Below are 13,841 nucleotides of genomic sequence, written 5' to 3' on the forward strand. Positions count from 1 at the left end.
CCCACGCAGACACGGGGAGAACGTGCAAACTCCACACAGTCAGTCGCCTGAGGCGGGAATTGAACCCAGGTCTCAGGCACTGTGAGGCAGCAGTGCTAACCACTGTGCCACCGTGCCGCCCAGAAATTGCTGTAGTGCACAAACATTACACTACAGCACAAACTGTAAATGCTAACTTATTTAAACATCAACTTACTGTGCAATCAATCTGGATACATACTGCTAAAAAATCAAAACTTTTTGTGTATTTAGTCAACACAGGAGCTGCGTCAAGTTAAATTAATTTGGACAACTCAAAAGTCAAACTGAGATACAGAGTGAGTGTTACTCAATGTATGGTGACAGTTAAATTTCCTAGTACAAATCTTTCTCTCTGTTATTGACACAGTCTAAATCAAAGCAAGAAAGAATAGTTCATACCTTGTTGCCTTCTTCTTTAATGTCAGAATTTATAATTTTAATGAAGGAGTAGAAGAACTGCCGAATTCTGGAATCTCCTACAAAAGCTATGTATTTGTTCAGAAGACAGTCCTTTACTTCACTGAAGGAAAGAAAAATGTGACAAGTTAAACAGAGGAGTAATAAAAATTAGGACATTTGATTAAAACACATACATCCATATTTCCTGTTGCATTTGCCGTTATATTTTACGTGTCACAGCGTTCCTGTCTTAGATGGCCATGCAAATACTATTTGGAATAGGTGTCTCGAAGTCATACTAGATATAAAAGCTAATAATAAATCGTTTCTGCAAGCACATCAAAGATAGTACCGCTCAGAAGCAAAGGGGACAAAATGGTTAACAAAGGAAGTTAAAATTGATGCAGGATTAAAAGAAAAAGTCCTATAAGGTTGCCAGAAATAGGAGTAAAATTGAAGATTAGGAAGATTTTGGAACACAGCAAGAAAAAGGACTAAGATATAACAAGCAAAGGGACTACAAATATAAACTAACAAATCAGAAAAATGGACAATAACGCTTTCTATAGGCATGCAAAAAGGTTTCATTTACTCAACATAAATGTGGAACCATGACAGACAGAGTCAGAACAATTTATACTGGATAAAGAATTGGCAGAGAAACAAAATAATTGTGTCTGCCTTCACTGGAGAATTTGCAAGAATTCCCTCTGAATTAGAGATCCAAAGGCCTGGCTAAAATCAAGATTTGCAGGAAAGGATTATTACTAAAAAGGTTGCATAAAAAAAAAAGGTTGCATCTGAAGGCCAGTAAGTCCCTGGTGTTTGTTGAAATTGTTGGAGCGTTTTTAAGGACGTTACTAACAGAACTGATAAAAGAGTGTTAACGGTGTGGCATACTTAGATTTTTAGAAAACTTCTTAATAAAATCTCCACTATAGGCTGGTTAGCAAAAGTAAAGCACATGGAATAAGAGGTAATGTACAAGCATGGATTAAGAATTGGCTAATGGGGAAAACAGAATGAATAACTGAGTCATTCTCAGTTTGGCAGCATGTAACCAGCAGGGTAGTGCATGAATTGGTATTTGGGTCCCGGCTGTTCATACATGGATCAATGACTTGAATGTGGGGATCAAATATAATATTTCCAAATTCGGAATGACACAAAACTAGGTGGGAATGCCTGCTGCGAGAAAGATGCAAGTGGATTCAAGAGGATTTGGATACACTTAGTGAATGGGCAAGAACCCAAAAGATGGAATATAATGTGGAAAAAAATCAGATTATCTAGCTTTGTGGGAAGAACAGGTAGGCAGAGTATTATGTAAATAGCACTTGATGAGAAAATTTAGCACAAAAGGGAACTGGTGTCATCAGTCACTGAAAATTAACACATAGGCTTTTATCAAAAGAGCATTTCAGTGCAGGAGCAGCAAAGTATTTTTCACACAATCAAACAAAAAAGCATACAACTGTGGATGCTGGAATTCTGAAAAAAAAACTATAGGCCTTAGACAGAAATGTTAGCATGGGAAAATGGTGGAGTATTGTATTGGCAGTCAACTGAAGCTCAGGGTCATTTTTGTTCCTCAAAGTGGTCACCTACTCTGTTTCATCCTCCCAATATGGAGACTGAACTCTGAACAATGCATACAATAGATCAGATCAAGTGACCCACAAGTAAACTGTCGCTTCATCTGTAAATTAGTTCTGTGGCATGGATAGTGAGAAAGGAGGAGATAAATGGGCAAGTACTGCACCTTCTGCAATTGCATGGGAAGGCACCATGGGGGTATGTGGAGTTGGCCAAAGAGCCCCAGAGGGAATGGTCCCTGTAGAACACCATCAAGGGAGGGGAAGGAAATATATGTGTGGCATCCTACTGCAGGAGGTGGAAATGATGGTTCATGATCCTTTGGAAGAGGAGGTTAGTAAGATCTAAAGTGAGAACTGGGGTACCTGATCTTTATAAAAGCAAATTGTGTCCATTTCCGGCAATAGTCTATCCACTAATATCCATTACAAGCCCACTGACTCCCACAGCTATCTGGACAATAGCTCTTCTCACCCTACGTCCTGTAAGGACTCTATTCCTTTCTCTCAGCTCCTTCGCCTCAGCCGCAATTGTTGCAATGAGGCCACTTTCCAAAGCAGTGCTCTTAATATGTGCGCGTTCTTCTCCGTGGCTTCCCACCTACAGTTGTTGACAGGGCTCTCGACAGTGTGCGGTCCATCTCCCGTGCCACAGCCCTCACCCTCTCCCTCCCCTCCCAGAACAAGGATAGAGTGCCTCTTGTTCTCACCTTTCACCCCACCAGCCTTCACATGCAAAGAATAATCCTCCGCCATTTTCGCCAACTCCAACAAGACGCCACCACCAAACACCCTCTGTCTGCATTCCGCAGAGATTGTTCCCTCCGGGAGTACCTAGTCCACTCCTCCTTCCTGAAGAAGGGCTTATGCCCAAAACGTCGATTCTCCTGTTCCCTGGATACTGCCTGACCTGCTGCGCTTTTCCAGCAACACATTTTCAGCACTCCTCCATCACACCCAACACCTCACACCTCTCCCATCACACCTCACACCTCTCCCATCACACCTCACACCTCTCCCATCACACCTCACACCTCTCCCATGCAATCGCAGTAGGTGCAACACCTACCCCTTTACCTCTTCCAAGCTGACCATCCAAGGCCCCAAACACACTTTTCAGATTAAGCAGCGTTTCACTTGTACCTCTTTCAATTTGGTCTCATTGCATTCATTGCTCCAAATGTGGTCTCCTCTATGTCAGAGAGGCAAAACGCCGGCTGGGTGATCGCTTTGCTGAGCACCTTCAGTCTGTATGCAATCAGGTCCCGGACCTTCCCATGGCTTGCCACTTCACCACACAATCCTGCTCCCATACCCACATGTCTGTCCATGGCCTGCTGCAATGTTCCAGTGAAGCTCAACGCAAACTGGTGAAACAGCATCTCATCTTCCGATTAGGCACGTTACAGCCTGCCGGTCTCAACATTGAATTCAACAACTTCAGATATTATCCCATCTTGACACCTCTGTTTTCATTCTGCTCCGTTATTTTATTTCATTTGCTTTATTTATCATTTTTTAAATATGTTTTTCACTGTTCTGTACCTCTTATTTTTTGATCGTCTCTCTTTCTCTCGCTGCCCACTCTCTCATCACCTTTTACTCTCCTTTTCCCCCTTTGCTACCCTTCTCCCCTGTTTTGCATTTTTGTCTCTGCTTCACCCATCCCACTGGCTTCATCTTGGTCATTCACAGCTCCTAATTTCCCTATAATCTCTCTATGCACTGTCAGTCATTATCACCTCTTCATTGCTACTTTTGCTTCTGGAGCCACGACTCACCTTCTCTCAGCCTAGTATAAATACCTCCCTATTTCTCCCTTTTTTTTAGCTTTGACAAAGGGTCAGTTAGACTCTAAACGTCAGCTCTTTTCTCTCCTTACAGATGCTGCCAGACTGCTGAGATTTTCCATCATTTTCTCTTTTGGGACCTGATCTTTGTTGGGAAGAGGAGAGAAGAGGAGGGGAGAGAATGGATGAGAGCATTAATGCGAGAAATGGGTTGAACGCAGTTGAGGACACCGGCAACCATTCTGAAGGAATCCTTACAGGACACAGGATGAACAGTTGTTAACTGTGGAAGACACTAGGTTTGTAATGCATTTCAGTGACTAACTATCCCTAGAAATAGAAGATATCTAATACGGGAAGGTAAGAGTGAGAAATGGACCAGATGAAAATGATAGCAAGATGGAAATTAGAAGCAAAATTGATCATTTTTACCAATTCTGGTGGGAGAGGGAAACAGCACCAATTATGCTGTTCAAAAGATTTGTGGGCAGGGATCCAGGTAAGACTAGAACAAAGAATGTGTCACACTCTAACCTGAAGAAAATGAGAGGATGTGCAACCTGAGGGCAAGCTCGGCTAGGCAGAAGAGGGAAGTTTGGGCCGTCTCTTAAAAGAAGGATACAGTATTGTGCCCCGAGTTTCTACAAAGGTTGGAGATATCAGAATTGCAGAACCAGTAGAACTTAGGAGGTTATTCGAAGTGAATTAGCACTTAAGTTAGTTCGTCTAAATCCAGACAGGTCACCCCAGTGACTTCAAGGATTGCAGCTGAGAATCTGGAAGGAAACCAGAGTAGAAACTGTCCAGGCTCAGATTAAAAATTTTCCTCTTCAAATACGAGAAGGGGATAAAACAGAAAATTATAGACTAAAAAATCTCACAAACTACTAATGCAGTAATAAAGTCTGTATGAAATTACTAGGTGCTTTGTAATAGTTAAATCAGAGACACTCAGCATAGATTGCTAAAAGTCAGGTTCTGTTTGATTAACTTTAGAGCTCTCAGCAGAATAAATTACAAAAAGGCTAATAATTAGACATGGATTTTCAAAAACATCTTCCAAGTACTTGACAGTTGATAACTGTAATACAGCTTCTCCCAAAAGAACTAATCTTAGTAAAATCAACTGCCTCAATATTTCTGAGCTAAATGCAAGATGTTGGCTAAACATGTACAAAATGGTGGGGTACTGGCAATGTGACTCATAATCCAGAGGCTCAAGCTAAATGCTACAGCAATTTAAGTCCAGTCCCTACTGTTGGAATTTAAAACTCAAATTAACACAAGTCTGGAATTGAAAAAGTTTAGGCAAACTATGAAGTTTTGTCATTAAACATTACTTAAGCTATTGTGCAAAAGGAGGAAATATGAAATGTGAAAAAATCTGTTAAGACTTCAAGTGTTTAGGATCTGGAATGCACTGCCTGAGTATGTGGTGAATGCAGCTTTAATTTAGAAATTCAAGGGGACAAAAAAGTGACTATTTAAACAAAGACAATGTGTGCAAGGTTACAGGGAACAGATAAGAGTTTGACAGTAAGTCAAAACGTTCAAAAGCTGGCACATGTGCCTAAATGGCCGTCTTCTGCACCATAACAATTCTATGCTTCTGAGAAAATCCATCGAGCTCACTAATGTCCTTTAGGGAAGGAATTCTGCCATCCTTACATGGTCTAGCTTATATGGTGACAGATCCAGTGATGTAGTTCACTCTTAACTGCAGCAAATGACCCAGCAAGACACTCTGTTCAAGGGCAATTATGGGAAGAGCAACAAGTGTTGACCTTCCCAGCAATACTCCTACCTCACGAACATTTGTCCCAGAGCTCTGGGAGGTTAGAAAAATGTTTGTGGGAGTATACTGTGCAATTTTACAGCAGCTCATCCTGCATTACAGTGACGATGCTTCAAGTATTTCATTGGCTGTAGTGTGTTTTGAGACATAGCCTAACTCTATTTGCAATAGAGTTAGGCTATGTCCCACAAACAGCAGTGATAACGTCTAGACAATTTGATTTTGTATATTGATCAAGGAAAAATATTAGCTAGGATAAGGGGATCAATCTTCACTCCTTATAAAAGGAATGCCATGACATCTTTTCACACTAGCACATAAATGGGACCTCTGTTTAATATCTCATCACAAAACACCTCAATACTCACTGGAATGAAAATTTCGATTTTTATGTTAAATCTTTGAGTAGGACTTGGCCTAGGTGAAAGCATCAACTTAACTATACAATCATATCCGAGGAAACTATGATTAACACAGTGTCAGATGACAGATTGCATTCAACATGAGGGTCGAAAAACAGAAAATTAATACTAAAATCTTAGCTTTTAGCAGACTGGCATTATCAAAATGAAGTGGAAACCAATAACAGATACTAGCCATAAACTGTTAGTTGAAAGTACTGATGAACAGTTGGAGGTGCTCAGAAATCAATGTATTTTATCACTATTTATCTGCAGGTGAGAGACTTCTACTTGCCAAATAAGAGGAATGTAGTTGACAAAATGTGGGGTGTCATAAACTTTATTTTAAAAAAGCAAGAGCGTAGAACAGTGTAAAAGCAGAACATATCCAGGGACTTGGGAGAAATATGTTTTCAAAATTAAATTAGAAGAAAGAGTAGCTAAGATATCATGTATGTCCATTAAAGCTGGATGTAATTAAGAAAATTAAGACAAAAAGATGAAACAATTGAGCACAATAAAATACTGTAATGTACAGTAAAAAGTGCAAATTATTTTAGTGTAGCGTAGATATGTTACACAATCATTTTGGACTTACATGTTAAGCCTCCACTTTTTCAGTTAAGTAATCATAGTTAACAAATTTGGTAAATGACAGAATTAAACTAGGGAAAATGTAAATAGCTAAGGGACAAAGAAAGTAATGAGGGGCAATAAATATTTGCAAAATCATAACATAAGAATATTAACAATCACTTTCAAATAAGTTGACAAAATGAGAGAGAAAAATGTGGACAATGAAAACCACATGCAAACAAGATTTAACAGGCAAAGAGAATATAACAGACATGCTTAATTAATATTTCACACTGTTTTTAACAGTATGAAAATGGTACAAAATGTGAAACAGAAAAGGGAACACGAATCTAATTGAAAAGGAAGAACGTGGTAGAAAATACTCTGATGTAAGTTGACAAATTTCAAGGACTAATAGCTTCTGTTAGATTATAAAGAAAAGCAGGTTAGTAAATTATAGTCATTTGGCCATATTTTTCTAAAGTTGTTTTTTTTTCCCATTCATTCATTGAATGTGACTCAGCCAGTATTTATTGCCCATTCCAAATTGCCCTGTAGAAAGTGGTGGTAAGCTGAATTTTTGAACTAGACAAAAAAGTGAGGACTGCAGATGCTGGAGGTTGGAATTGAGAATGTGGTGCAGGAAAAGCGCAGATCAGGCAGCATCCAAGGAGCAGGAAAGAGTCTTTGATTGGGGCCTGACGGACTTTTGCCCGAAACGCCAATTTTCCTGCTCCTCAGATGCTGCCCAACCTGCTGTGCTTTTCCAGCACTACACTCTTGACTCTGAATTTTTGGTTGTAGGGCCACCAACAGCATTGTTAGGAAGAAAGTTCCAGGACTTTAACTTGGTAACAGCCTGATTTGTTTGGAGGATAAATCACTCATTTTACAAATTAAAATAAACAAAGTAGTAAACACAGTACAGCACTGGTAATTTAAATATTATGTTAATCTTCACTGCTTTTGTATCAGCTATTTAAATCACTTTCTGCAAATGAGGAAACAAATAATATATGAAACAGTTTTCTTGTGTTCCCTGTATAGTCTTATTAGAATTTTATAAATTTCTGAGACTCTACCCATCATTCTTCAAAGCTTCAGTAAATAGAGTCATAACTGATCCAATCTCTCTTCTGAAGACAGTCCTGTCATCTCAGGAATCTGTCAGGTAAACCTTCTTTTCACTCCCTCCACAGTCAGACAATTCCCCCCGCCCCCAACAGACGAGGTGACTAAAACTACACACAATATTTCACATGTAGTCTCACCAAGGCCTTGTACAATTGCAGCAAATCATCCTGCTCCTGTACTTGAATCCTCTGAAAACGAACTGCTTGGTTACTTCAGCAAACAGTGCACAAGGACATGCAAGTCTTACTTCTCCTCCCCCTAATCTCTCACCATTGAATTAATAATTTGCCTTCCTGCTTTTGCTGCCAAACTGGATAACCTCATCTACCACGCAGATGAGCTGAGTAACTAAAGATACCAAATCCTCTTTACGAGTGTTAATAACATCCTTTCTTGTTACAAGCTGCAGAAATTCAAGTAAGTTCAGGTACAATAATGACCCTTGAAATTATTTTAAACACTTGCCTGATTTTGTATTTATGCATCATGCAGCCATTAGGTTGCCAGACATTCTCACCAAGGAATCGGCCACTAGATAGGAGCCACTCACAGGTATCACCGCCTAGATGGAGATGATCACAGAATAATAAGAAATCTATTACACAGATGTTCATTAAACACAATTAAAAAAGAATCAAGCAACAACTGGGTACAAAGTGATTGAAAGTAGCAAAACAATTTAATTCATTTAGAGCACGAGACATTTGTGCTATCCTAGCTGCGTGATTTGAATTTTGGCCATTCATGACTATGAGGGCAATTTACAGAAATAAACAGATATTTATTAAATTCAGCTTTAACAAGGTTATCAAATCCTACACAAACTAAAATAAAGAAGTGCAGATGCTGGAAATTTGAAACAACAGCAGAAATTGCTGAAGACATTCACGGTCTGGCAACATCTGTTGAGAGAAAGCAGAGTTAATTGAGTCCAGTGACCCTTATTTTAGAACTGGCATACAAACTAGACGTATACAGTATTAAAAAAAATTCACAGGATGCAAGCGTCACCAGCATGTACAGCATTTATGACTCATCATTAACTGCCTTGAGAAGGTAATGATGAGCTAATCTCCAGGTTCATGTGACATAGGGACATCCATACTGCCATTACAGAGGGACTTGTATGATTATTACCAAGTGATAACAAAGGAACTGTAATATAACTCTAAGTCCTATCGTGCACTGTTTGAAGAAATGTATGCAGTTGACATTCCCATTCTCCTACTGTCTTCATTCTTCGAGGTGGTAGAGGTCATGGTTTGGAAGATGCTGCTAAAAGGACCTCAGTTTCTGCAACATATCATATACAACGTTGCCAATACGTACCACTTGTAGAACTTGTGAAATTTTAGGATGGTAGATGCGATTTCAGTCCAGCAGATTTTGTTGCCCTGGATCTTGCCAAACTTCTTGAAAGCGGTTGCACTTATCTAGGCAGCCTGATTCCATCACATGTCTGACTAATACCTTGTGAGCAAACTATAGGAAAGTGGGAGAGAGACATGCAGGTCCCACAGAATTCCCCACACCTCTGACCTGCTTTTATAGCCAAAGTATTTAGCTTGGTCCAAATGCAGGTTCCTAATCACTTTGTGGAATACCTCAGTTCAGTCTGAAATATGAATAGAATCCTTACAGTGTGGAAACATGCCATTCGACTCAACAAGTACATACCGAGCCTCTGAAGAGTATCCCACCCAAACCCATTCTCCTACCATATAATTCCCATGGCTAACACACTTAATCTACACACCAGTGGACACTATAGGGCAACGTAACATGGCCAATCCACTTGCACATCTTCGGGCTGTGGGGAAAACCGGAAAATGTGCAAGCTCCACACAGACAGTTAGATTAGATTACTTACAACGTGGAAACAGGCCCTTCGGCCCAACAAGTCCACACCGACCCTCTGAAGAGCAACCCGCACAGACCCATTTGCCTACATTTACCCCTTCACCTAATACGACGGGCAATTTAGCATGGCCAATTCACCTAACCTGTATATTTTTTTGGAATGTTGGAGGAAACCGGAACACCCGGAGGAAACCCATGCAGACATGTGCAAACTCCAAACACACAGTTGCCTGAGGCAGGAATTGAACCCGGGTCTCTGGCACTGTGAGGCAGCAGTGCTAACCACTGAGCCGCCTCTAGAATCACACAATATTCTCAGTGTGGAAGTAAGCTATTTGACCCATTGAGTCCACACTGATCCTCTAAAGAGCATGCCACCTAGACCCAAACCCCTTAACGCATCCCTGTAACCTTGCATGTCCCATTACTAACCCACCTAGCCTGCACATCCCTGGATACTTTGGGCAATCTGACATGGCCAATCCGCCTAACCTGCACATCTTTTGTTGTCGGAGGAAACCCATGCAGACAGAAGGATTTTGTACAAACTCCACAAACACAGTTGCCTGAGGCTGGAATCGAACTCAGGTCTTTGGCACTGAGAGGCAGCAGTGCTAACCACTTTTCACTCAGAGGGAGGTTTAGGGCTGCTCCCTTATTTGAGACAGATGACTTGTACCAAATTTAACATTTGGGTCACCATACCTCAAGCGATAGGAAAGATTGAGGAGGTGGGAGCTTCATGGTGACCTCCACTTCTAAGGGGATTGAACCCATGCTGTTAGCGTCATTCTGCATCGCAAACCAGCTATCCAGTCAATTGAGCTATGCAATCCCCCAAGCTACTGGTTGCATACCATTTCAATGCTATACCTCATTATCAAGATGAATTCTCTGTTTTCTTATGACTACAGCATTCTAATAAAGCTCAGCTCACACTTTAGGAATAACACCTCACATTTCAGACACTTTACAGCCTTCTGGACTCGGCATAGCAAAATTGAAATCTTTGCTATCAATGTTTGCTTCCAAGTTTCAGAAGGAGACCTTAACACAGCTAGGCAATCAGTCTGTGGACTGAACATGTTCTCAGAAAAATCAATTGTGACTCCACAGGAAAGCAGGTAAGTGATTGGTTGAAGAATATTTTGCTCATTTATTTTTCAAAACTAATGTAATTCATTAGGAGTAAAGTTTTATGAATAGTAGTAAAGCCAATCGAAACTAATAGGGTTTATTCCAATTAAAAAATCTAATTTGCACACAATAAAGATGTGAGGTCAGCTAAGCTATAGCATAGTTGCAGACCTTATGAATGAAAATGAGGGTTACCAAGTAGATGAACAAATGGATCTTGGTACTGTAGTAAAAAGAGGCACGGGGGAGGAGAGCGCGCGAGAAAGAAAATATGGTCAGGGGAATAGATTAGTTTTCTGCCTGGTACAAGAATTGCTCTGAGCTGGAGAGAAATTTACAATAGAATGGGTAAGATCTAGATGTCATGGTTAATATAGGGACAAATAATATAGTTAAGCATAGAACGATAGTTCTGTTTTGGGAGTACAAGCAGCTAGAAGTTAATTTTAAAAGAACAAAACCACAAAGAGAATAATCTCTATTTTCATCTGAATCATGAGCAAGTCTTCAAAGGTAAAACTGATGAGGGAGTCATATATGCAACTCAAAAGGTTGGTGTGGAAAAGTGAGCTACCATTCATAGGCACTGTCATCAGTATTAGAGGAAGTGAGAGCTGTATCATTGGATAGTCTTCAATTGAACTATTCTTGGCCCAGTGATTCACTAAGTCATATAATTAGAACAGTAGACCAGACTTAACTAAATTGTGGGGGATTTAAAACATAGATTAAATGAAGGAAGAGGTCATTAATTGTAAGGGGAGGGGATGACTTAGTGGCAATATTACTAAACTATTAATCCAGGGTTGCAAGTAATGTTCTGAATCCGTCATGGCACTTTATGAATTTTGAGTTCAATAAAAATCTGGAATTAAGAGGTTATTGATGACTATGAAATTGTTATCCGTTGTCAGACAAAACAACCTGGTAGCTTTAAGGAAGGAAACTCACCCACTCTGACCTAAAATGTTACTCTCGACCCACAATAATGCAGTTGACTCCTAAATGTCCACTCAGCAATTAGGGGTGGGCATCAAATGCTGGTGATAACCACATCCTTAATTAAAAGTAAAAAACAAGAGCATGGCAGTAATAATCAGAACGTGGACCAGAATGTTTAAAGGTACATAACATTTGAAATGACATGAAACTGAGAAAGGGTAAAGAACAGCCTTCTTAATTAAGGATGAAATTAGCTTTAAAAGTCCAGGAGGTAGAATTAGTTTGAACAGAGGTGTAAGCAGTAGCAAAAAGTCAGAAGTCACTTGTGGAAGCCATTTATAGCCCCCGCCATTGTATCCACAGGCCCGAGAAAAAAGGTACAGAGATGACCGTGGGTGATTTTAACCTACTTAAATAGATTGGACAAAATCAGGTTGATAACGAGGATGAGTTCATGACATGTCTTCAAGACAGTGTCTTGAACAGCATATTTTGTACCCAACTAAATGGCAGGCTATTTAAAGTGTGGTAATAGACAACAAGACTGGATAATTAATTAAATCATAGTAAAGGTGCCCCTATGATTTGATGGTGGATTTTAAAAAACTCTCCAAAGTAGCATCAATCATAACATGACTGAACTTTGCATTCAGTTTGAGGGAGAGAAGAGTGGTCTAAGGTTTATATTTTAAACTTGAATAAAGGTAATTATGCAGATTATGAAACAGAGGTGGCTAACATTATCATGGTGCAAATTTCGCATTTAATGACACTGAGAAAATTACTAGAATTAAAAAGATAAGTTTGCATGTCTAACTGACTCCATTTCGGAATGGCAGGCAGTGACCAGTGGGGTACCGCAGGGATTCGTGCTGGGACCACAGCTTTTTACAATATATGTTAATGATATAGAAGATGGTATCAGCAATAACATTAGCAAATTTGCTGATGATACAAAGCTGGGTGGCAGGGTGAAAAGTGATGAGGATGTTAGGAGATTACAGGGTGACCTGGACAAGTTAGGTGAGTGGGCAGATGCATGGCAGATACAGTTTAATGTGGATAAATGTATGGTTATCCACTTTGGTAGCAAGAACAGGAAGGCAGACTACTACCTCAATGGAATCAATTTATGTAAAGGGGCAGTACAGAGGGATCTGGGTGTTCTTGTACACCAGTCAATGAAGGCAAGCATGCAGGTTACAGCAGGTAGTGAAGAAGGCTAATAGCATGCTGGCCTTCATAACAAGAGGAATTGAGTATAGAAGCAAAGAGTTGCTTCTGCAGCTGTACAGGGTCCTGGTGAGACCACATCTGGAGTACTGTGTGCAGTTCTGGTCCCCAAATTTGAGAAAAGACATTCTGGCTACTGAGGGAGTGCAGCGTAGGTTCACGAGGTCAATTCCTGGAATGGCAGGATTACCTTACACTGAAAGACTGAAGCGACTGGGCTTGTACACCCTTGAGTTTCGAAGATTGAGAGGGGATCTGATTGAGACATATAAGATTATGAAAGGATTGGACACTCTGGCAGTAGGAAACATATTTCCACTGATGGGTGAGTGCCGAACCAGAGGACACAGCTTAAAAATACGGGGTAGACCATTTAGGACAGAGCTCAGGAGAAACTTCTTCACCCAGAGAGTGGTGGCTGTGTGGAATGCTCTGCCACAGGGGGCAGTGGAGGCCCACTCTCTGGATTCATTTAAGAAGGAGTTGGATAGAGCTCTCAAAGATAGTGGAATCAAGGGTTATGGAGATAAGGCAGGAACAGGATACTGATTAGGAATGATCAGCCATGATTATATTGAATGGCGGTGCAGGCTTGAAGGGCTGAATGGCCTATTCCTGCACCTATTGTCTATTGTCAAATGCATTGTTTTTAATTTTCTAGAATTTTTAGGTTCTAGGTCCAATCAAATTGTAAAGTAGCAAAATGCAACTCCTCTAGTCGAAAAAGGAGTAAACAGACAGCACTGAATCATAGTCCAGTTAATTTAACATCTCTCTCAAAAAAATGCTGGAATTCATTAAATAAATTAAATGATAGGAAGCCATTGATGCAATGAATTTTTTTGGGGAGGTTGACAATGAGTGGTCTTCCATAAAAATTAATGCTGGGACTTTAATATTTATAAGTAATACCAACACTTCAGGTGAAAGGACCAAGTGTACAGTATGTACATTTGTT

The 13,841-nt window shown here is 40.1% G+C and overlaps 1 protein-coding gene across 3 annotated transcripts in view; it reads right to left on the reverse strand.

Moving 5' to 3' along the window:
* The window catches only part of casd1 (CAS1 domain sialic acid O acetyltransferase 1), a 109,776-nt gene that overhangs the window by 68,926 nt on the left and 27,009 nt on the right, over positions 1-13,841 (reverse strand). For all 3 annotated transcript variants that reach the window (XM_087987146.1, XM_087987145.1, XM_087987147.1), the window contains 2 exons: positions 8,177-8,273; positions 421-541 (listed from right to left, as the gene is read on the reverse strand). In XM_087987146.1, coding sequence (XP_087843272.1) covers positions 421-541; positions 8,177-8,273 — 218 coding nt within the window. The remainder of the gene's footprint in view (positions 1-420; positions 542-8,176; positions 8,274-13,841) is intronic.

Source organism: Chiloscyllium plagiosum, unplaced genomic scaffold (genome assembly GCF_037043375.1).
Source record: "Chiloscyllium plagiosum isolate Xiang-an unplaced genomic scaffold, Cpla_swu_hap1 HiC_scaffold_5, whole genome shotgun sequence".
Taxonomy (NCBI): Eukaryota; Metazoa; Chordata; class Chondrichthyes; order Orectolobiformes; family Hemiscylliidae; genus Chiloscyllium; species Chiloscyllium plagiosum.